This window comes from Dendropsophus ebraccatus, chromosome 6, assembly GCF_027789765.1.
Source record: "Dendropsophus ebraccatus isolate aDenEbr1 chromosome 6, aDenEbr1.pat, whole genome shotgun sequence".
Classification (NCBI taxonomy): domain Eukaryota; kingdom Metazoa; phylum Chordata; class Amphibia; order Anura; family Hylidae; genus Dendropsophus; species Dendropsophus ebraccatus.
Genome location: NC_091459.1, coordinates 60,251,990 through 60,273,933, shown reverse-complemented (window position 1 = coordinate 60,273,933; position 21,944 = coordinate 60,251,990). Strand labels below are relative to the sequence as shown.

Genomic DNA, 21,944 nt, shown 5'->3' with positions numbered 1-21,944 from the left:
TCTAAAGGTGGGTTTACATGTTTATTTTTTTATGCTTTGGCCATTTCTGTACAGATAGATAGTAGATATTATGAGCCTGCTAGGGGTGACATCTGTATGCACTATAGACGTGGAGTACTGTATGGAGGTGTTGGTAGTGAATCATGGCTATTTTTCCCCTGATGCCTGAGTACAGATGATGAGGATGGATTCCTTGTGTTATGATTGCCGAGTCCAGATTGACCATTGTAATAAGTGATGAATAATCTCCCCAAGTATTTCTGCAAGTCTGCAGAATTTGTACTGCTATGCATGTGTCCTCTGCTAAGATCGGAGAAATGTAATGAAGCTTCAGAGAATGATGATAGTATTTCTTCATTCATTAAAATTCACGTCATTGTCTTGTCTTTCCTGCTACTCTTGAAAGCTTGGAAGAGATCTACAAATTTTCTGTTCCCTCCCATAGAATATCCGATTAACCAGTAGATGAGACTTGGATAAAAAAAAAAAATGTTAACTGTTAACAAAGAAAGCATTGCAATCGGTTTGCAGTGAGGGGATGAGTATGTTGAATTTCCACTTTGATGCTCTGTTCTCCGGGGAGATCAGCAACAGAGGTGTCTGGCAGCAGCATAATCCATAATCCCAGGAGAGGATAGAACACATATGTATTGGGTGGGCCCTCATTTCATCTAGTATTAAAAGATTAATTCCATTGTTCAGGTGTTCAGATTTCTCAGGTATTTCAGGTATGACACAGCCCTGTGAGAACTCAGTCTCTTAGGAAAATCAGAACACTCGGAAGGCGGAACAACTAAGACTAATTGATAGCTGATTCATTCGAATGGAGTTTGGCAATTCTTTATTTACTTATTTTTTTAAAGGCTTTATTTATCACATTTTTCAAATTAACAACATCAATAAAATACAAGATCTCTCTTAAAAAAAAGGAAGCATTGCCCAGTCTGATGCTGCGTTTACACGTAACGATTATCGTGCGAATTTGCACAATCACGATCAAATTCGAACGATAATCGTACGTGTAAACGCAGCGAACAATCAAACGACGAGCGAGAAATCATTCATTTTGATCTTTGAACATGTTCTCAAATCGTCGTTGATCGTTCGCAAAAAATTCGCAGATCGTTCCATGTTAACAGTCGTTCGCCGATTTAACCAATGTGTGAGATAGGCTTAAGCGATCGCAAAACGGATTTTCCGTACAATATATCCCACCGTCTAAACGCTGATCGTTATGAAAAAAAAAAATGTTACTCTGACATCGTTAATCGTACGATTGGGCCAATTATCGTTTCTTGTAAACGCAGCATGAGGCATTACAACACATTATAAAGTCCAAACAGCTGACCTCCTCAGGATAACCGATTAGAAGTCCATTCAGTAAATTAGTAAATTGAAGAAAGATCCCACAAAGACACAAACAAGAAACACGAAACAAACATACACTCAGACACCCAGTCACCCAGTGAGTAAAGGCCTTTTTAAAGGGAGAACTCTCTTTCGTCTGCAGCAGTAAGTAACTCTGGGTTAAGGGTTAAGTTAAAGGGGTTATCCAGTGCTACAAAAACATGACCACTTTCTTTCAGAGAAAACACAACTCTTGGCTGCACGGGGTCCCGGGGTCCTGCTCTGCCGCCCAGCCAATCAGTGGCTGCGGCTGGGCAACACACTGATTGGCTGGGCGGCAGAGCAAGACGCTGGGACCCCGTGCAGCCAGAGCCAGGTAATGTATGGAGATAGCGGTGCGGGAGTCGAAGGGGTTAAGGGGTCTTTCAGACCACTACTTGTATGTAGTGATAGGGGCCTTCCAGGACCTCAGCTCGTAGCAGTAACTCACAGCGAGTTTTTTGCTGCGAGTCGGTATGTGCGAAGGCACCCTAAAAGAGGGTAAATCACCACACAATGCTGCATACGATGTTGGTTGTTCTCAGTCAGCTGTGTCTAAAATCTAGACCAAATACAAACAACATGAGAAGGTTGTGAAAGGCAAACATACTGGAAGACATCAAAGCATCAAGACACAAAACTTTAAGTCTCGCAAACAGAAAATGAACAACAAAACAATTGAGGAACGCTTGGGAGGAAACTGGAGTCAACGTCTGTGACTGAACTGTAAGAAACTGCCTAAAGGAAATGGGATTTACATACAGAAAAGCTAAACAAAATACATCATTAACACCCAAACAGAAAAAACAAGGTATCCATAAGCTAAGGAAAAGCAATGGTGGACTGGATGAAAGTCATATTCAGTGATGAATCGCCAATCTGCATTGGGCAAGATAATCGTGCTGGAACTTTGGTTCCGTTCCAATGAGATTTATAAAGATGACTGCCTAAAGAAAACCGGTAAATGTCCGCAATTATTGATGATATGGGCCTGCATGTCAGGTAAAGGCACTGGGAATATGGCAATTTGTCATTACATCTTCAATAAATGCACAAGTTTACGTTGATGTTTTGGACAATTTTCTTATCCCATCAATTGAAAGGATGTTTGGAGACGATTAAATCATGTTTCAAGATGATAATGCATCTTCCATAGAGCAAAAACTAAGAAAACAATCCGTGAAAAAAAGACACAGAAGATCAAGGTCATGGCCTGCAAATAGTCCGTATCTCAATTCAATTGAAAATCTTTGGTGGAAGTTGAATAAATTGGTCCATGGCAAGACTCCTGCAAGACACCTGCAAAGCTGATATGGCAGCATCAATCAGAGAAAGCTGGAGCCAGATTTATGAATAGTACTGTTTGTCACTCCATGCCTCAGAGACTGCAAGCGTTTATAAAAGCCAGAGGTGGTGCCACAAAATACTAGTGATGTGTCGGAATGTTATTTTGTTTGTTTTTTATGATTCCATAATTTTTTTCCCTCTGCTTGGTCTAAAAAAATTAAACGTTACTGACTACCACATTTCTGTTTTTTTATTTCTGTTAGTGTTTCTTAAAGCCAGAAAGTTGCCATTTGACATGACTTTAGTTTTGTGTCATATCTGTAATCTGCTTTTTTTCTACAAAATTAAACAATTGAATGAACATCCTCCGAGGCCACTGATTCCATAATTTTTGCCAGGGGTTGTATGTCGTATCAATCAAAATGAGCATCTGTCAGTGAAACCAACAGAACAGCTTTACCTAGAAGAGGAACAAGCGGTTCTGTTCATAATACCTAGATAAATGACCATGAGGAATACTGCCAACTAGTCTTATCTACTGTACATGCCATCACTATGAAGAAAGCAGGAAATTCTGGCTCCTTGGTGGAGGTCATCGCAGTGTGAATGATCACAGCCGTATCTGTAACCTGTTTCTACATGAACTGAACCTTAGCTTCCTTCATAATGATAGTGCTTGGTTTTCTGTGGGGAGCATTGTGATGGGGGCGTACAGTATCCTGACAGTCACTCGCTAAATAGAAAAGTCTCTTTGTTCATGAAAGATGGAATTGGTTCAGCGGTTTATAACCTAGATCATACTGCATGTCCTAGATGTATAGCATATAATATATTCATATTCCTTACATTTTACATTACTATAAGTAACAAGATTTGATCCAACGAATAAGAAATAAATTTATGTTCTTTACAGGAAGGAAAGAGCGGAAGTATAAAGAAGTGCTATAGACTATTATATCCACAATGATCCACAACATCTGTCTTTCTAACAAGGTATATCCATAGAACCTGTCACTGCTCGGTAAGTGTATTATACTATGTTATCCATACAACCTGTCAGTGCTCGGGTAGTGTATTATACCATTATATCATGCGGATTGTGAATGGTCTATCCACAAAAAAAACTACTGATATCTCCCTGCAGATGAGTACCACATCTTTCAGACACCAGACACTTCATTCCTTAAGGCTCTATTCTACGGAACAATTATCGGCCATATTCGGCCAATATCAGCCATTACGGACGATAATCCTCCCATGGAATAGAAGGCAACGATAAGCCGGCGTTGTTAATGTCGGCTGATCGTTGAAGTCGTTTGTCTTTCAAGCATGTTGAAAAACAAACGACTGTGATAGCAGCGATCGTCTGCCGTCGCTCCGTGGAATAGGAGGGGCGGCAGCAGACCGCCACTATCCTCTATGGGCTGCCCAGACAATCTAGCAATGACCCGGGCAGCCAAAGGATAAAGCATAAATGTCTGATGAATGCTAATCCTCTGGTCTGGTCAGTTTATCTCCTGGAAAAACAAAAAGCCAGTCCAACTAAAATAAGCTGGTTCAGCCAATATTTATCTAATATGTATGGCCATCTTCAGTCTTTTATGCTGCTCATACACATATCAGAAAAGGTGGCTGAATGCAAACAATCATTTGTTAAATTGGATTTTTTTTCAAGCATGTTAAGCTTAAAAAAAAATAAATTACTGTATGGCTGAAGCCACTCTTAAGGGCCTTTTACATGGGCCAATTATTGGTCAAGACTGTAGCTAGAAACGCTACCTCAGCCAATAATTGGCCCGCATAAAAGTGACAGCAATCAGCTGAGGAAGGGGGAAAACGCCTGGCCGCTAAGTAATGTTGTGCCATGTAGAGGCAATGCAGACGAGCACATGGCCCCCTTTACATGGCCCCCTTAGAAAAGATGTGCTACTAACCTGCTAAGGACAGTGTGATTCAATAAAATACTGCAGTAAAGAGAATTAGTTCCTCCATGAGTACCAATAATCTAGTTTCTCCAGCCTAGCTCACTATGAGAAATCCCAAAGAAGAAGTGAGAATAGAGAAGCAACAGTCAACCCAGACACTACAACATGGAAAAGAGAAGAAATATTTCACACAAGTCTAGAATCTGAAACTACTATCTCAAAACATTAGTCACCAAGTATGTCTGTAGCTGACAGATCGAGGAAGGGCATCCTAGTTTACCATCATCCAAACAGGATAAGGCACTGACTGCTTGCGCTTAGGACTCCTGTCCATATGCTTAATGCTGATCTCAATCCAATATGGCCAATCCATTTCCTCCCAAGGCCAGATGCCAAAGGGGTCTGTCAGCCCCGTATACACAAGAAGACTGGAGGTTGGAGCAAGCATAGTGAAATGCATATGTAGCTTTTACTTAGTTCTGGTTTATGCAAACAAAAATGGACAATTTTTTTTAAACTACTTTCTTTTAGGGTACAAACAAACTTGACGTATTTGCTGCGTGAATCAGTCTTAAAAATAAGCAGGCAAAACGCAGGTTGGCTTTATACAATTGTTCTGCGTTAAAATACGCAATTGCGTATTTTTGAAGCGTGAAGCTACATGCGTTTTTCGCACAGGTTGTTAACAACTGATGCTTTGCTAACAACAAGCTTCACGCTTCAAAAATACGCAATTGCGTATTTTAACGCAGAACAATTGTATAAAGCCGACCTGCGTTTTGCCTGCTTATTTTTAAGACTGATTCACGCAGCAAATATGTCAAGTGGGTTTGTACCCTTATACTTGTCCATATCCATTACACAGGTACATAACAAGGGAAAGTGCTGAGCTATAAATCTTTATCAGACAGACAGGACCAGGACAGGTTCGCAGTCCTAGGATCACTGGATGTAAAGAAAACATTCCTGACAAAATACTTAACACTGTGACGGAACCAGCGTAACTTAGTGAGATTATTATTCACCATGCCAGGAGTTGCAGCCAATATTACTATTACAAGATGGGCATTTCCAGAAGAAAACCCATAGAACTTGAAAAAGACACCCCTTTTATTTTCATCACGGGACCGTCAAAGGCATATTCCCAGGCATACAAAGCGTTCCCCAGCCGCTTTCAGAGTGAATTTAGTACCGTCCCTTTAACAGTCAACAGTTAGTACCACCAACTTGGTACAGACCGTTTAAGAGTGGCTTCGGTGCCGGCCCTTAAAGAGGAAAATTGGTACAGCCCTTGAAAAGCAAATTCAGTACTGACCCCTTTAGGAGCAAATTCAGCACAGGTCCTTTAAAAGTGACGTCTGCAGCTGCCTTATAATAGTAAAGAAAATTTCATGGAATTCTGTATCTATGTCAATGAGGGAGAATCGTAAGGATCTGCCATCTTCTATCATCCAGTAGGGGACATGTGACCGATTGAATGCAAAAGAAAATAAGAGCGGATGAAAGCAGACCCCAGTGCTGGAGCTGGGGAGGTAAGTGCATGTTATGTTCACCCACCTCCTCCCTGTCTGTTTTGGGGGGGGAAAAGTCAGAGTCCAGACTTCCTCTTTAGTTGCAGAAAATCGGAAGAAGAAGAAAAAGAATAAAGATAAGGGATTATAGTACAGTGGTACCTTGGTTTAAGAGTAACTTGGATTAAGAGCATTTTGGTTTAAGAGCTCACAGTTTTTAAAAATTGTGACTTGATTTAAGAGCATCGCTTTGGTTTAAGAGCTCCCTGGACTGGGTGGGAGGGTGAGTGGGAGAAGCACAAGGCCTGCACAGGGTGGTCTACAGCAATGTACTCTGACCCAGGAAGTCTCCCTCACCTTCCAAGTCATAGCAGATCCACTTCAGGCTGGGGCTTGCATCAGGGGACAGGACTGTGGAGGTAATCTCTTCATAGCTGTAACCCCTCTCTCCACTTATGCCCTACTCATTCCTTCATACTCCCTGCAGTCTCTGTCAGCCCTTGTGTTTCCCATACTCACCATTATGGGGTTCTGCATTTCCATCCTGTAGCTACAAACTGTTGCTGTTTTTTTTTCAGATTTATGCACTTATACTTCACATACTGATTGCTAAACTGTACAGTAACTTATAATATAACATATTCAGCTGTTTCTACAGATTTGTTTAATTTGTTTTACATGTTATTCAGAATAAAAAAATCATTATTTTGGGGTGTGGAACCAATTGTCTGCATTTCTGTGATTTCTTATGGGAAGTTATGGTTTGGTTTAACAGTAGATTTGGATTACAAGCTTGGTCCCGGAACGAATTATGCTCGTAATCCAAGGCACCACTGTATAGGGATTTATTGAGTATTATAAAAAGCAGAATGGACAAGGCAAATAACATTCAGCAGAGGTTACAAAGTCTCTAACATCTGTGAAGTGTCCACTACAATGTTCTCTATGCATTAGACACACATCCCATTAAAATTCATGTTAAACACACGGCTGCTGGAGAGCCGGCAGAAATGTAGGACGAGAGCTGATTGCAGTAAATTGGGGGAGCGCATGCAGTGTAAGAACCCACTGGATATCTAGCTGAAGGCACCCCATGCTGTGTAAGTGCACAGAGAAAGACATATTCAGACTAAATGATCACCATCACATAATACCATCATCTATACACGGCAGAGAGCTGCAAATACAGCCCACAAGCCCACAGACTCCATATTCTCTCATCATGAGGGATCAGTCTGCTGTATTCATACACATCATGTTCAGTGTAATCTTATACCACCTGTCATCAGGGGAAAGTATTGTGTAGCACCTGATCTGCATTAAAACATCACATGTGAACACACACTTGTGGGCATATAGTCCTTTAATGGTGCGTTTACACAGAGAGATTTATCTGACAGATTTTGGAAGCCAAAACCAGGAATGGATTTCAAAAGAGCATAGATCACAGTCTTTCCTTTATGACCTGATCCTGGATTATAGTCTGTTCCTGGCTTTGGCTTCAAAGATCTGTCAGATAAATCTGTCTGTGTAAACGCACCATTACACAGAACAATTTATCGTTCGAATTTGCACGATAACGATCAAATTCGAACGATAATTGTACGTGTAATCGCAGCGAACGATCAAGCGACGAGCAAGAAATCGTTCATTTTGATCTTTTTAACATGTTCTCAAATCATCGTTGATCGTTCGCAAAAAATTCGCAGATCGTTCAGTGTAAACGGTCTTTCAACGATTTCACCTATGTGTGAGATAGACTTAAGTGATCGCAAAACGATACATCGTTCCGTCTAAAAGCTGATCGTTATAAAAAAAACATTGTTCATTCAAAATCGTTAATCGTGCGATCGGGCAAATTATCGCTCCGTGTAAAAGTACCATTAGTTCACACGCCGTCAAAATGACGTCTGTTTTAACTAGACGGCCATCGTTTAACGACAAATAACGTCCGCTATCTTATAACAACAGACGTTAATGGTATAATAATAACAGCCATTGTTAGAAAATGACATCCAGGATATGGGCTCTATGTGAGTGAGCCAGGGCATTTTTGTTCATTATGGTTGATTTGGACCTGATCGTACCTGACCTTTAGCGTTCATTTTTAACATTTATTATCTGGTTGGTGGTCGGCAAAGTTCAGCCGTGTCTGATTTCTACCCGGATAGGCTATTGGGCCCTGTGTGCATATTTATTCTGGTCTCCTGATGAACCCGGATTGGGGGGAAACATGTAATACGGGCCAGTGGTCCAGTGCTTCTCTAACTGTGATCTCACACCTGTATTTATATCTTGAGAATTTGTTTTGGACTTTTATAATGCATATATATTTAAAGAGTCACTGTCGTGAAGCAGTTTGAAGCTCTCCCCTTGTCTTAATTTTTTTCCTATGGAGAGAGGGAAAAGAGACACCAAAACAAAGAGTTAATTAAAAGCTACATTACCCTCTGTCCTCTCTCCTCTGATGTCACCACTGACCTATCTGACCTCTGAATAGCTCCCCTGCTGAGTAATCCTTTGTTCTCTGTTTTCTGCTGCTGACATTTCTCCTCCATCTCTCCTCCCCCCTCCCCTCTTCATAGAACAGACAGGATCCGTCTGATTGAGATTTCCTGATTCTGAGCAGTGGATGAGAGAAAGGAGAGGAGGGGGGGGCCTGGGAAATGGCTTTTTAAATGCAGATAATGGCATATTTGCCTAATAAACTCAATTACAAAGTTTCTTAAAATCGCCTGGACTATTGATTTCTGTAAAAAAAAAAAAAATTCACGACAGTGACTCTTTAACCTCTTAAGGACATAGGACGTACCGGTACGTCCTATGTCCTCACTTGCACTTCAAAGCGGGGCCGCGCGGCGGCCCCGCTTTGAAGTGCCGCGATCCCGGGTGCCGCGTGTAGCCCGGGACCGCCGCTATTAGCGGGCACGGTCTGATCGCCGTGCCCGCTAATTAGCTAATCGGAGGCAGCTGTCAAAGTTGACAGCTGCCTCCGATTACCGGAGGCAACCTTTCCCTGGTGTCTAGTGGGGGAGATCGCTCCTCCGGGACGTTGTCCCGGAGGAGCGATCTCCGTTACTGATGCCGGCCGGGGACGCGTCCAAGATGGCGCCGTCCTCGGCTCGGCACTCGTTTGTTTCCGGCTGCAGCAGCCGAAAGCAAACGAGTGCCGATCTCATGGATCTCTGCAGCATATCTATGCTGCAGAGATCTCAATGAGAGATCCAAGTGTATATACTAGAAGTCCCCCAGGGGGGCTTCTAGTATATGTGTAAAAAAAAAAAAAAAAGTGTTGTTAATAGTAAAAAGCCCCCTCCCCTAATAAAAGTCTGAATCACCCCCCTTTTCCCAGGTTTTAAATAAAAGTAAACAAATAAATAAATAAATAAACATGTTTGCTATCGCCGCGTGCGTAATCGCCCGAACTATTAATTAATCACATTCCTGATCTCGTACGGTAAACGGCGTCAGCGCAAAAAAATCCCAAAGTGCAAAATTGCGCATTTTTGGTCGCATCAAATCCAGAAAAAATGTAATAAAAAGCGATCAAAAAGACGTATATGGGCAATCAAGGTACCGATAGAAAGATCACATCATGGCGCAAAAAATGAAACCTCGCACAGCCCCATAGACCAAAGGATAAAAGCGCTATAAGCCTGGGAATGGAGCGATTTTAAGGAACGTATATTGGTTAACAACGGTTTGAATTTTTTACAGGCCATCAGATACAATATAAGTTATACATGTTATATATCGTTTTAATCGTAACGACTTGAGGAACATGCATAACAAGTCAGTTTTACCCCAGGGTGAATGGCGTAAAAACACATTTCCCCCAAATAAAAGAAATGCGTTTTTTTTTTCAATTTCACCACACTTTGAATTTTTTTCTGGTTTCGCAGTGTACTTTATGCAAAAATTCAGCCTGTAATTGCAAAGTACAATTAGTGACGCAAAAAATAAGGGCTCATGTGGGTTTCTAGGTGGAAAAATGCAAGTGCTATGACCTTTTAAACACAAGGAGGAAAAACCGAAAACGTAAAAACGAAAATGGGCCATGTCCTTAAAGGGTTAAGCATTTTTCATGAACCCTTTTTTACTCAGTGATATATAAACCACAGCCATCCAATAAAAATTACTGTCACTTTGACGGTGTATGAAAAGAGTCGTGCGATGACTTTTATTATATTTCATTCTAATTCCTGACGCTTTTGGTTGCTGCCATTTAAAAGAGATATTCCAACATCTATAGGAAAGTTGGGAAACTCATGGTGCGTTTACACGTAACGATTATCGTACAAATTTGCGCGATAACGATCGAATTCGAACGAATCATACGTGTAAACGCAGCGAACGATCATACGACAAACGATACATCGCGCATTTTGATCTTTCAACATGTTATCAAATCGTCGTTTGTAAAAAATTCGCAAATCGTTCCGTGTGAACAGTCGTTCGCCAATTTAACCAATGTGTGAGATAGGCTTAAGCGTTCGCAAAAGCGTTTTTTTTTTTTTTTTTGCTCTTTTCATTTACGACATTCACCATGCTGGACCAATATTATTCTATTTAAATAGATCGGACAACTCTGCACTAAACAACACCAAAAATGTTAAATTTTTAGTTACTTATTTTCATTTGTAGGACTTGAAGTACTTTAGTAATGTTCTAAGCAGCTTGATAATAGGATATTCACTCTAAAGTACTAACCAGATAGATAGATAGATAGATAGATAGATAGATAGATAGATAGATAGATATCCATCTACATCACAATGGCCTTTTGGAAGAACATTAAAGGGGTTGTCCAACCCCATTAATTTAAACATAACTTCCAATGGTGTAATTAATGTACAATGGTGTAAAAAAAAATGGCCAAAGAGGTGTGTCAGAGCCTCCACTATGTAACGCCTCTCTTCTTGCATTACACTACCCAGTCAGTAGGACACTGAAGTCGCTATGGAAGGTTCAGAAGATCAATGCACGTGCTTTGCCACTGAAACACACAGCTCATGAGGGGGAATTAAAGTAAGAGCCCAATCAGTCCAGAGGCAGACAGGGTGAAGTAGTAGGAAGAGCAGAGCCGGCCAGCCAGCCTCCTTGGCACTTTTAAATGCTGATAAGAGGCACGCCCTGTCTTTATTGCAGCAGCCAAAAGATTCTAATGTACCTATACAATATTCAACAGTAATGTGGAGGCATTTTTGGCTTATTTGGGGTTTTCAATGTGACAGATACTCTCTAAGGTCTATAGACACGGTTATCTTATAACCCATGAGGAGTTCAGTAATAACTAGAGATGAGCACAACTTAAGCATGCTCGAGTCTGATCGTTCAGCATTTGAATACCGGTGGCTGAAGAAGTTGGATGCAGCCCTAAGGAGTTCTGGTGGATACAGCCTATGGCTGCATCCATGATTTCTATGGGCTCCCTAGGGCTACATCCAACTTCTTCAGCTGTCGGTAATCTAAGGCTGAACGACCAGACTTGAGCATGCTCCAGTTGCACTCATCACTAGTAATGACCCATACTCACCTTGTACTCTAATCTAATATATTTTGCCTTAAGAGCACACATGCAGAGCTGTGTTTTTATCCACACAGCCTGAACACCATAACTAGTAAATAACTTTATGAACCCTAAAGAAGCAAATCCAGCACAATCAAATTAATGAAATTCATGCTTTACAAAGCTGAACAAAGCATCGGTATGTAAAAACAAGCAGAGCCATTCTGCTTAATATTATAGTCAGCGCTGAAGTACTAAAGTGTACAGTAATAGCTTCCAATAAATATAGAAGTGTAAATAAAAATGTAACTCACGCTGAGCAAATTACATTAGAGGATAACAAGCAGCATTTGGCACTGTGCATATTAGCAATGAACTGGCAGGAATAAATACTCAGACTGATGGAAGACACTAATTATTCCAATGTTACAGGACCGAATAAGCTGAGCTATTACTAGGACCGACGCGCCAATGTTTATGTATCTCTCAACTAAACAAATATTCCATTCCCCACCACATGTCCGGCATCAACTTTTACTAGGTTAAATGCTTGGAGCTAGGTAAAGGACACCTGTCATCGAAAGTGATCTGCAGGGGTTCAAACAGGTCAGTGACAGGTGCTGCTCCTGTCACCGACACCCTTAAAGGGGCTGTCCAGAATAATATAATCATTAGGCATCCTGCTGTTGCTGCCGGAACCCAGGACGCCCGCTCTCCGCTGATTTCAGTGCTTTGAAAGAATCCCATGACGTGCCACTCCCACTGGAAAGGGCTGCTCAGCAAAGACTCTATATACTGAACAGCCACTTTCAGAGGGAGCAGAATGTCACAGAAATTGCTTAAATACTGACAGCGGCAGACAGCGGGTGTCCCGGGATCCAGCAGCTGCGGGGAAGTGGAAAAGGAAAGTATGCCCAATTATCATATTATCCTGGACAGCCCTTTAATCACTGCAATAGATTGCTATAGATAAAAACAATAATAATATTATTTATTTATATAGCACAGTCTGGAGATCACAGCACTAGCGGGGTTAATGGCAATAATGGAACAAAAGAGACAAAAAAGGCACTATATGAGTGCACCTCACATGAATAAATTAATTACTGTAGTACAATATATAGTCAAAGGCAAATTTTGTTGAAACACTACAAATAAAATCAACAAAGTTAAAAGCATTTAAAAGCCCATATTAAAGGGAACCTGTCACCCCCCGTGCCGGGGTGACAGGCTCCCGACCCCCTGTTAGAGCCCCCTATACTCACCTAATCCCGCCGGGTCCCGCTTCTGGAGGTGGTCGGGTGATGAAGATCTCAGCCGCTGCAGCCCGGCGCTCGCGCTGAGAGATGAGTCCAACGCTCATAGAGAATGACGGAGCGCTGGACTCTCCTGTCATTCTCTATGGGTGTTGGACTCATCTCTCAGCGCGCGCGCCGGGCTGCAGCGGCTGACATCTTCATCACCCGACCACCTCCAAGAAGCGGGACCCGGCGGGATTAGGTGAGTATAGGGGGCTCTAACAGGGGGTCGGGAGCCTGTCACCCCGGCACGGGGGGTGACAGGTTCCCTTTAAGTATCAAGAAACAGGGGCCGCTGTATAAATAAACAATTGTAGTCCTACAGGGACTATTTCTCAAATACAAAAAAACACAATCAGAGACACAGATACCTATTAATGCAGCACATGAAAATCAACTCAATAAATGATTATTAATATAAAAACATATATTAAATATATATATATATATATATATATATATTGGAGTCCAATCCATGGAAACTGACAGCACGGATATAGATATATCTGTGCTGTCAGTTTCAATATAACACTGCAGTGCACTGCTGATGTGACCCCGGCATTTTCTCTGCTGGCTCTCCCGTCCAGCCACTGTCTTAAGGCCCTGCCTCCTTCAGCTGTCAATCATTCTAGAGGAGGCAGCGGTCTGAAAACAGCAACACAACAGAATTGCACTAGGTAAGCATGTACTGCTGTGTGATCTGGAACCTAACAGCACAGATACATACATATCCTACAGACATATCTGTGCTGTCAATTTCCCTTTTGTTATCGGCCTTACATGCCCTGTTTACACAGGAAGATGTGTATCTGAGAACGATTTTGTAGCAGCCTCAAAAGACACAATCAGCCGAGGCTTAGACGCTTTCCACATCCTCGGCTAATCAATGTCATTTTAAAGGGAATGTAGCATCAGGCCCGGGCTGAAGCACTGGAGGCGGGCCGACCCACCCTCAGTGGGAGGAAACCCCCGCCCCTCTATGATGCTGCTCCATTAGAATCAATGGAGTCGTATCATAGAGGGGCAGGGGTTTCCTCCCACTGGGGGCGGGTCGGCCTTCCTCCAGTGCTTTAGCCCGGGCCTGATGGTACATTCCCTTTAATAGAAGCTAATTATTGGCCGGAGGAGCCTGTGTAAAGGGCCCCAATGTTTCTCACTAAAACCATTGGTATCAACAAACATGCTGGGTGTGCATGCTGGGTGTGCAAAGAGCCCCTCTTTGCACCTCAATATGGACCTCCCTTACCTCTAAATTGATTTTCCTCAATTGTCAGCTTTTACTTCAGTGTTTAAATATTACATCATGGCAGCATTGACTGTTTCACTGCAGAGATCCCCGATAAGATCCCAACAGCTTGGCCACCAATGTACGCTGAGAAGAATGCAGAGCATATACAGCAGCATCCCAAGATTTCCTGCCGTCTTCCATTAAGTGAGCAATAATTCAGCCTGGACTATCCTGATTTATTGAGTTCTTTTATTTCATTCATCTGTAAGTAAGTTTCTGTGCTCTGAAGAGCAGGGAGCCAGAGGCACTATCTACAGCTTCCAAATGTGAATGCAACAGAACAGGTTGTAAGAACAAATCATCCGGCAGACGAGCAGGAGCCTAATTACAAGTCTAATGTTTCAGCATTCAGACATCGTCAGCCATTTAGGTAAATTGCCGTCTCTCTCTCTGAAAGCTGAAAATTCAGCTTAAAACTTCTTCCTCTATGTGTTTTCCCATCACTTACAATGCTGGAGTGGCCTGATATGCACAATGTATCCTCTGACTTCCAGTAAATAAAATTAATGTTCCAAAATTAACTTCAGTACCTGCAGTCTTCAAACAAAATAATAGGAATCATGAAGACAGGTCTTACCCTGAGCAAGTGCGCCCGCGTAGAAACAGGATTTAGTTTGGTAGTGGTAATTTATCTGATTACTTTGTATTTCAAGAAACTGTTGCGTTAATGATGTAAAGGTGTACCAGGTATACAGGTATAGGTATAAGGGTACAACAGATATAGGTATAAAGGTGCACCAGATATAAACATATAAGCATAAAGGATCACTAGATATACAAGTACTGTCCAGGTATAGGGGGCACTGGGTATACAGGTATAGGCAAAAAAGGGGTCAGTGGAGCCTCAATTGCGAGTCTCAAAACACAGGAACGGCCAGATAACCCTCCAGGGAAGGAAAACCTGTTGCCAAGGGGTGCCTCCCAGTAGGGAGATCACCAAACCACCCCGATACGTAGCCCCACAAGTCCCACTCAGTTGCAAGTATTGCAACATAAATATGAAAATACCAGGGTGGCCCTTTTTGCTTCAAAGTCTAACTCAGTTGCCTATACAGGTATAGGTATAAGGGGACACTAGTTATATAGGTATAGGTATAAGGGGGCAATAGGTATACAGATATAGAATCAAAAAAGAGAACAAATGCTGATTTTACGTAGCAAACAAATTATGTATCTTTATTGAATATACATTAAAACAATTTCCATAAAAAAGAGAGACAGACCAAACATTAAAAAGAACAGTGACTGTCCTGGAGGTGTTTCTATAGTAACCAGATCACATGTGCTGAAATCCCTGACCAACAACAAATGTCACAGAACAGGGGGATATAAACCAAAAAAAATCATACAGTAGGACACTATAATAAATATAATAAATAATAAAGTGATCCAGCCAGTTAGATACCTTTCGCGGTGATATACAATGTGTATCCTCCAGGACGCCACCACCCCGACGCGCGTTTCGTTGCCTTCGTCCGGGGGTAATGACGTCCCATCCGATAAGGGTATAAATAGTATCATCCCACCAATCACTCTCCATTGTTACTTACTCAACACCTGTGGCTAATTCGGCGCATGTTCCATTCTCCATCTCATTACTGCGAGTGCGCCGCGGCCCAACCGGAAGCAGCGTCACGGCCCCGATCACGTGAATCGGCATTGCCTGTCACATGATCATTAGGTACCATGACACCGCTGCCGGTCACGTGGGCCGCCGCGCACCGCAGACAGAGAAGTCTACAGATATAGACAGATATAGGTATAAGGAAGCACTAGGTATAATGTTCCAACAGTGGGAACAAGGGAAGGCCATACTTCTGGAGGTAGAGAACGTCAAGGCTTAGATAACAATGAACCGTACTGGTGTAAAGTTATTTAGCGCTTTACCTCATCAAGATCCTGGGAAACATGGCGTTTGCGCAGCTCCTCCATCCTCTCGCATACGTCTGTGAAGCAGGTGTTGTAGTAGTCGGCGTACTGTTCAGCAAGGTCGTCAATGTTTCCCAGTGAACCATCCTACAAGCAGGGAAAAGAAAATATCAGGGAGCAGAAGCCGCATGAGATTATAAAATAGGAAACTATAATACTAAGTATCTCAGCTGCATTTATAGGGCCCCAATACACTTTGTCTATACATACACCAATCATCCTTATCATTAAAACCCAATAAATTACATTGAATTATCTTGTTACAATGGTACCTGCTAAAGGAACAGTTACTACTTGAAGTTGATGACCCCTTGTCCACTGCTGAAAGTCTCTCTAATCTGTCACCTCCTGACCACCTACTGAGCTGAGAAATAATAAAAAGCATTAGGAATATTCCTTTTTGCCTGTGTCTGTGCTTTATTTCCATAAACAATGCCAGGGCGGTGGGGCCTTTTTTTCATTCCCTAGGGCCTAGCAGCACTGCTATGCCTCACTGTGCTGTTTGCACATTGTACGTAACTGTTTGAGGCGTACAGTACAGTGAGGTGTATCAAAGCTAGGGCCCAGGAAAAGATAGGCTCCACCTCTCTGACACTATTCATGTCCCGAATAAAAGGTATTATTTTTTTTCAGAAATAAAGCAGACACAGGTAACAAAGTTATCTTTTTCCAGTGCTGCCATCAGCTCAGTAGGTGCTCTGGGGGGGACAGATAACCCTTTAAATGGCAGTTAAAAGAGTACGTCAGCAGGAGCAAATCCCCATAGAAAACCTCTCCTGCTCAGGACAGTTACTGACACAGACAGAGGTGGCAGCAGAGAGCTCTGTGTCAGACTGGAAAGAATCCAACACTTCCTGCAGGACATACAGCAGCTGATAAGTACTAGAAGACTGGAGATTGGAGTCTATGACTGCACCTACACTCACCTATGTTATCCTGCAGATGTTAATGGTTCCAAAGCTCAGCGAGCAGTTAGTGCACTGCCCAAGTCTAATCTACAGATTATTTATCTTGTTTCTTGTGAAAAGTCATACACAGCCCTGCTCAGTATGAAGCTTCAGAGACAGACACTAATCTCGGGCAAACAACTTATTGTTTAAATATGGTGTTTATGTTAAATAAGAATTAAGAATTGCTAATGCTTATAACTTGCAGTTTTCATTCTCACCACTGGGGCTAAAACTAAGCTTAGACTTCATGTGTCTGTAGTGATAAGAGGAGGCTGCTGTAAAGTGATCTGTACAGCATTGCAGCAACATGTGACACCAGAAGATAGAGGAGACAATAGCAGCTTCCTGTGGAATGACCTCTTCAAAGATTACAGAGCGCACTCAGTTATGTTTTACATTCATCTCAAGAGGACAGAGTCCGTCTATTGTTGTCTATGTCCATTAGTCTTGCTGCAAAGCACGTCACTAAATGCTTTCAAAAGTAGCTCAGCCAAGATGGCAGGTCCCATAACAATTTACAAAAAGTGAAATATAAAAAATACAGTCAGAAAATAGAAACACATTGGAATAAAAGAACAAGTTTTAGTATCTGATTCTAATCAGTAAAAGAAAATTTAGGTGAAACATGTCATTTAAGGATTACTTTACAGAAAGAAAAAAATGTGTTGGGAAATTCCTGTTTGTGTTATCAGCAGTGCTGGTTATTTAATGTGGTTATCACAGGTTTACTTTTCTAACACAACCTTAAAACACTTAAAAACATTGTAATCATACGCATGCTAAAGCTATATCGTCACTGTGTTTGCTGATTGAGATCTTTTCTTTGCCATTTCCATCTTAAAGGGGAGCTGTCACTAGGCTATGCTGCCTAAAATAAGGGCAGGATAAACTGACAGAAATGTTGAACATATTGATGTATTACTTACATCATTCTGTTCAGATGTTCTCCTGATATGCAGGACAATAGGATTCTTGCCGCACAAATCCCCCCGCCCTCCAGCTGCTGACAGCTGTCTGCCTATACACAGCAGGGATACACAACTGCCAATCAGCAGCTGGTGGGCGGAGTTTGCTAGAGCTTATAAAAATCTAGGAATACTGAGCACACACACATAATGGAGAGGAGTACTTGTTGTCCATTTTATTCAGGGTGATATCTCTGAATCAGCTGCAAAGAGCAATATAGTTTGGGATATACTCGCCGTATAACACTAACCATCATCTAATGCACACCAAATGAAAATGAATAAAAACCTCAGACAGCAGCGAGATCTGAGAGGCAGAGGAGGTGGTAAAGCAAAAAGGGCAGGCCAGAAGGGTGAAAGGGGTGTGTTTTTCTGGGCACAGCACCACTCTACCGTATCTCTTTTTCCATACCCTGGACGCAAGCAGCTTGCTCTGCCCCCCCCCCCCAAAAAAAAAAAAAACAGTTGGCCATGAGTAGGATTTTATCTTATGAAACAGGAGCAAGTTGCATTTCTAATGCAAATATGCAGATCTTTGGTTTCTTATGTGCTTTTACATATACCTGTCCAGAAACTGTGTGTGTGTATAAATCATTTTTGTTTGCTAATGATTTTATAACTTTCCTCCAATTGTGTGAAAAGATAAATCTACCCTACTTATATGTAAGGTATGTCCAATATGCCATATGTAATCGGCCTATTTCATGCCAGATGGCTCCAAATACTATACTTTTATTTATGTGGCAGACATGATGACTACTACAATACATAATGAATCCCCACTAGCACCAGCATTTCATTACAGACCATGTCTAGGGTCTATGGGTATGCGGCTTCATTAATAGCGTGCGAGAGGGCACATAACGGCTAGGGAGGACATTCATCTCTATTAACAGATCCAAGGTTCATAATATCACGCACTATGTTCAGCACATACTGAATTCTGGGACATGAAGGTAATTGAAGGATATGACAATTGGAAAGGCCAAATGAAACAGCCAAATTGTTTAACTGCAACAGAAAAACAGGCACCAGTAAATCAATATTAGAAGCAAGTGCTTTCTGACTGTGTTAACCCGAATGGTTCTGATGACAAGGTTAAGGTCCTATTACACTGTCCAAAGACTTCCTGTAAGTGAGCACTGATCTCCTACATCTGCGCTCGTTTTCTGAGCCCATACACTGCCCGATGTCCATGCAGCCCTTGTAAAAAAAAATTATAAACTCGAACATATCCCTCCACACTCTCTGACTGGCGTCCTGCTGGTTGCAGCCCGCTCCTGGCACTGTGTGGAGTCACAGGCTGCTCAGCCAATCACCGTGCCGTGGTTTGTAAGAGTTTATTTCTTTTTTTACACAGTCACCAGCCATCGGCCATGCATGTTATGCGCGCCTGGCCCTGGATGATTTTAGCTCTGTACCTAAAGAAATGATCAGCCTATGATTGCTTCATCGGCTGATCGTTGTTTCTATTACACTGTGCGATAATCAGCAAAATCAGCCTGATTCGGCCAATTATCACTCCGTGTAATAGGATCCTTACTAAATGTCAAGGGATACTGCCCAGAAAGCCAAGGACAACTTAACAGCAACCAATAGATTTCAGCTTAAAGGGATTTTCCATGCAAAAAGACTGATACGCCATCTATTGCTGACTGTCGAGGTAAGGGGTGTCAGTTTGAGGATAGACAATCTATTATTTTTAGCTGAAAGACCCCTCTAAAGTAGCTACTTAAAGAGGACCTGTCACCCCCCGGTGGACCCGGCGGGATCACGTAAGTATAGGGGGATCTAACAGGGGGTCGGGAGCCTGTCACCCCGGCACGGGGGGTAACAGGTATCCTTTAAGGGGCATCTCATAGAGAAAACACTTTCCATATCCTGTAACAGAATGAATGGACTTTGTACAGGAAGTCAAGAAAAGGCAATGCTTATTGAAAATAGGTCACCACTCTTAAGATCTTGTGTGGGGTTAAGCAGTCAGGCTGACTGTAGTAGATCCCTAAACTCATATATGCCCCACATGGTCAGTAATAATAGCCTAGTAGTCAGATATGACCCCTGTAGCCACAATACCGCAAATAGCCAGGAATTTTCCCCCTGTATCTAGTAATAATACTGATGTATCCCAGTATTCCTCATATAGGATCAATATTGTAAACTAGTAGATCGGCACTTGTTTACTGGGCCTATTACACGGTCTGATAATCGTATAGCAAGAGCTGCAGGGACATCATTAGTGATGTCCATGCGGCCATTGCCCAAACCTGTCCATGCTCCCACTCTTCAGGGTGGTCTCTAAGCTGACAGGCTGCTAAGCCAATCACTGGCCAGGACCGTCACAGCCACAGATTGACTCAGAGGCCTGTCAGCTCAGAGACCGGCTCTGAAGCTGCAGCTGTGGCACCAGGATGCATGCAGAGCCCAGGAGAAGACCTGGAGCGTGGAGAGGTAATTTATTAACTATTTGTTCAATCGTCAGCCATTGGGCGTGCATCGCTATTAGACGCAGAGTTGCGCGCCCGATGGTTTTAGGTCAGGGCCTAAAGAAATTATCAACCTATGAGCTTTTCATAGATTGATCATTGTCTCTATTACATGGATTGAATGGTCCGAAATGTCCCAATTCAGCCAATTATGGCTCTGTGTAATAGGGACCAAATAATGTCCCCTGTGGCCAGATAATATCCCCTTTAGCCAGTTATGCAACATGTAGCCAGCAATAATAGCCAGGTATCCAACCCTCCCCCACACAGCCATGTATGCCCACCCAAAGCCAGCTAATAAAATTTGCCATTTTTTAGGTAAAAACTGAATGCAGGCAGAATCCTGAATATTTAGTCAAAACACGGAGACAGGGCATTAAACAGAAATCTCATTTCCACACATTTATATGGGAGGTGCACTTGGTCATGCAATTCCATTATGACTAGACCTTCCTTCCTACAGTTTCCTTTTCTTCAGCCTTTAAATAGGATGGGAAATGAGTAAAGCTACTGGTGGCTACAGCCCATTCTGTCCTCCTCCTGCACAGACTCGGTGTTTCCTGCTATTCGGCCAGTAACGCTATGTGCGTAATACAGACATATATAAAGGTTTACTCGCCCAGTTTCGGATTTCCTCAGGAAATTCAGTTTTCTCCCATAGTTAAATATTATTACATGTAAGAAAATCCCTGATTTGTTTGATCTACAAGAATTATTAACCATAACTATTCTGGAATACAACAAAAATAAATAAAACAACATTCCAAGACGGAAAAGAACTGGGATTCCACCATTTATTAATGCATGTCAGTCATGAGAAATAGGTTCTGATCTTCAGACCAAACGCCATAATAGACCAATGGGAACCTGACTGTTATTTAGAGGGGTTATCTAGGAAAAATTCATACTTAGCCATGCTGGTGGGGTTGCAGGTATATGTCAGTAATGTATGCTTATCTGTCCCACTCGGTGCCGCTATTGGCGTTTAGAAAACATCCAATGACATACCACTACCATCGCAAATGGACGCTCAGCAGAGAGTCTATACTGTCTGGCCATTTCCTATGGGAACGGAACATCAGCAAATGTTATGAAAAAACTGACAGCGCCGGAGATCGGGCGGCCCAAGAACATTACTGACATACCCCCAACAGCCTGGCAAAGTATGAATTTTTCCCAGACAAGTTCTTTCACATACATTAAATTCATGACATGACGACAAGCCAAACATCAAATTTTTTTTTTTTCCTTTTTTTCTTTTACAAATTTACGAAACTTTGTAAAAAGGTAAATATTCTTTCCCAACACATTGGAGTATGTGATGCAGTTGGTTTTTGTAATGATTCTACTCTGTGCAAAAGAATAAATGAATTTGACAAAACAGCAAGGGAATAGAAATGTCTCTGCATC

General features: G+C 42.0%; 1 protein-coding gene across 1 annotated transcript in view; it reads right to left on the bottom strand.

Annotated features, from left to right (window-relative positions):
• SASH1 (SAM and SH3 domain containing 1) overlaps positions 1 to 21,944 on the bottom strand; it is a 168,459-nt gene that overhangs the window by 135,447 nt on the left and 11,068 nt on the right. Inside the window, exon 2 of the mRNA XM_069975049.1 lies at positions 16,092 to 16,220. Coding sequence (XP_069831150.1) covers positions 16,092 to 16,220 — 129 coding nt within the window. The remainder of the gene's footprint in view (positions 1 to 16,091; positions 16,221 to 21,944) is intronic.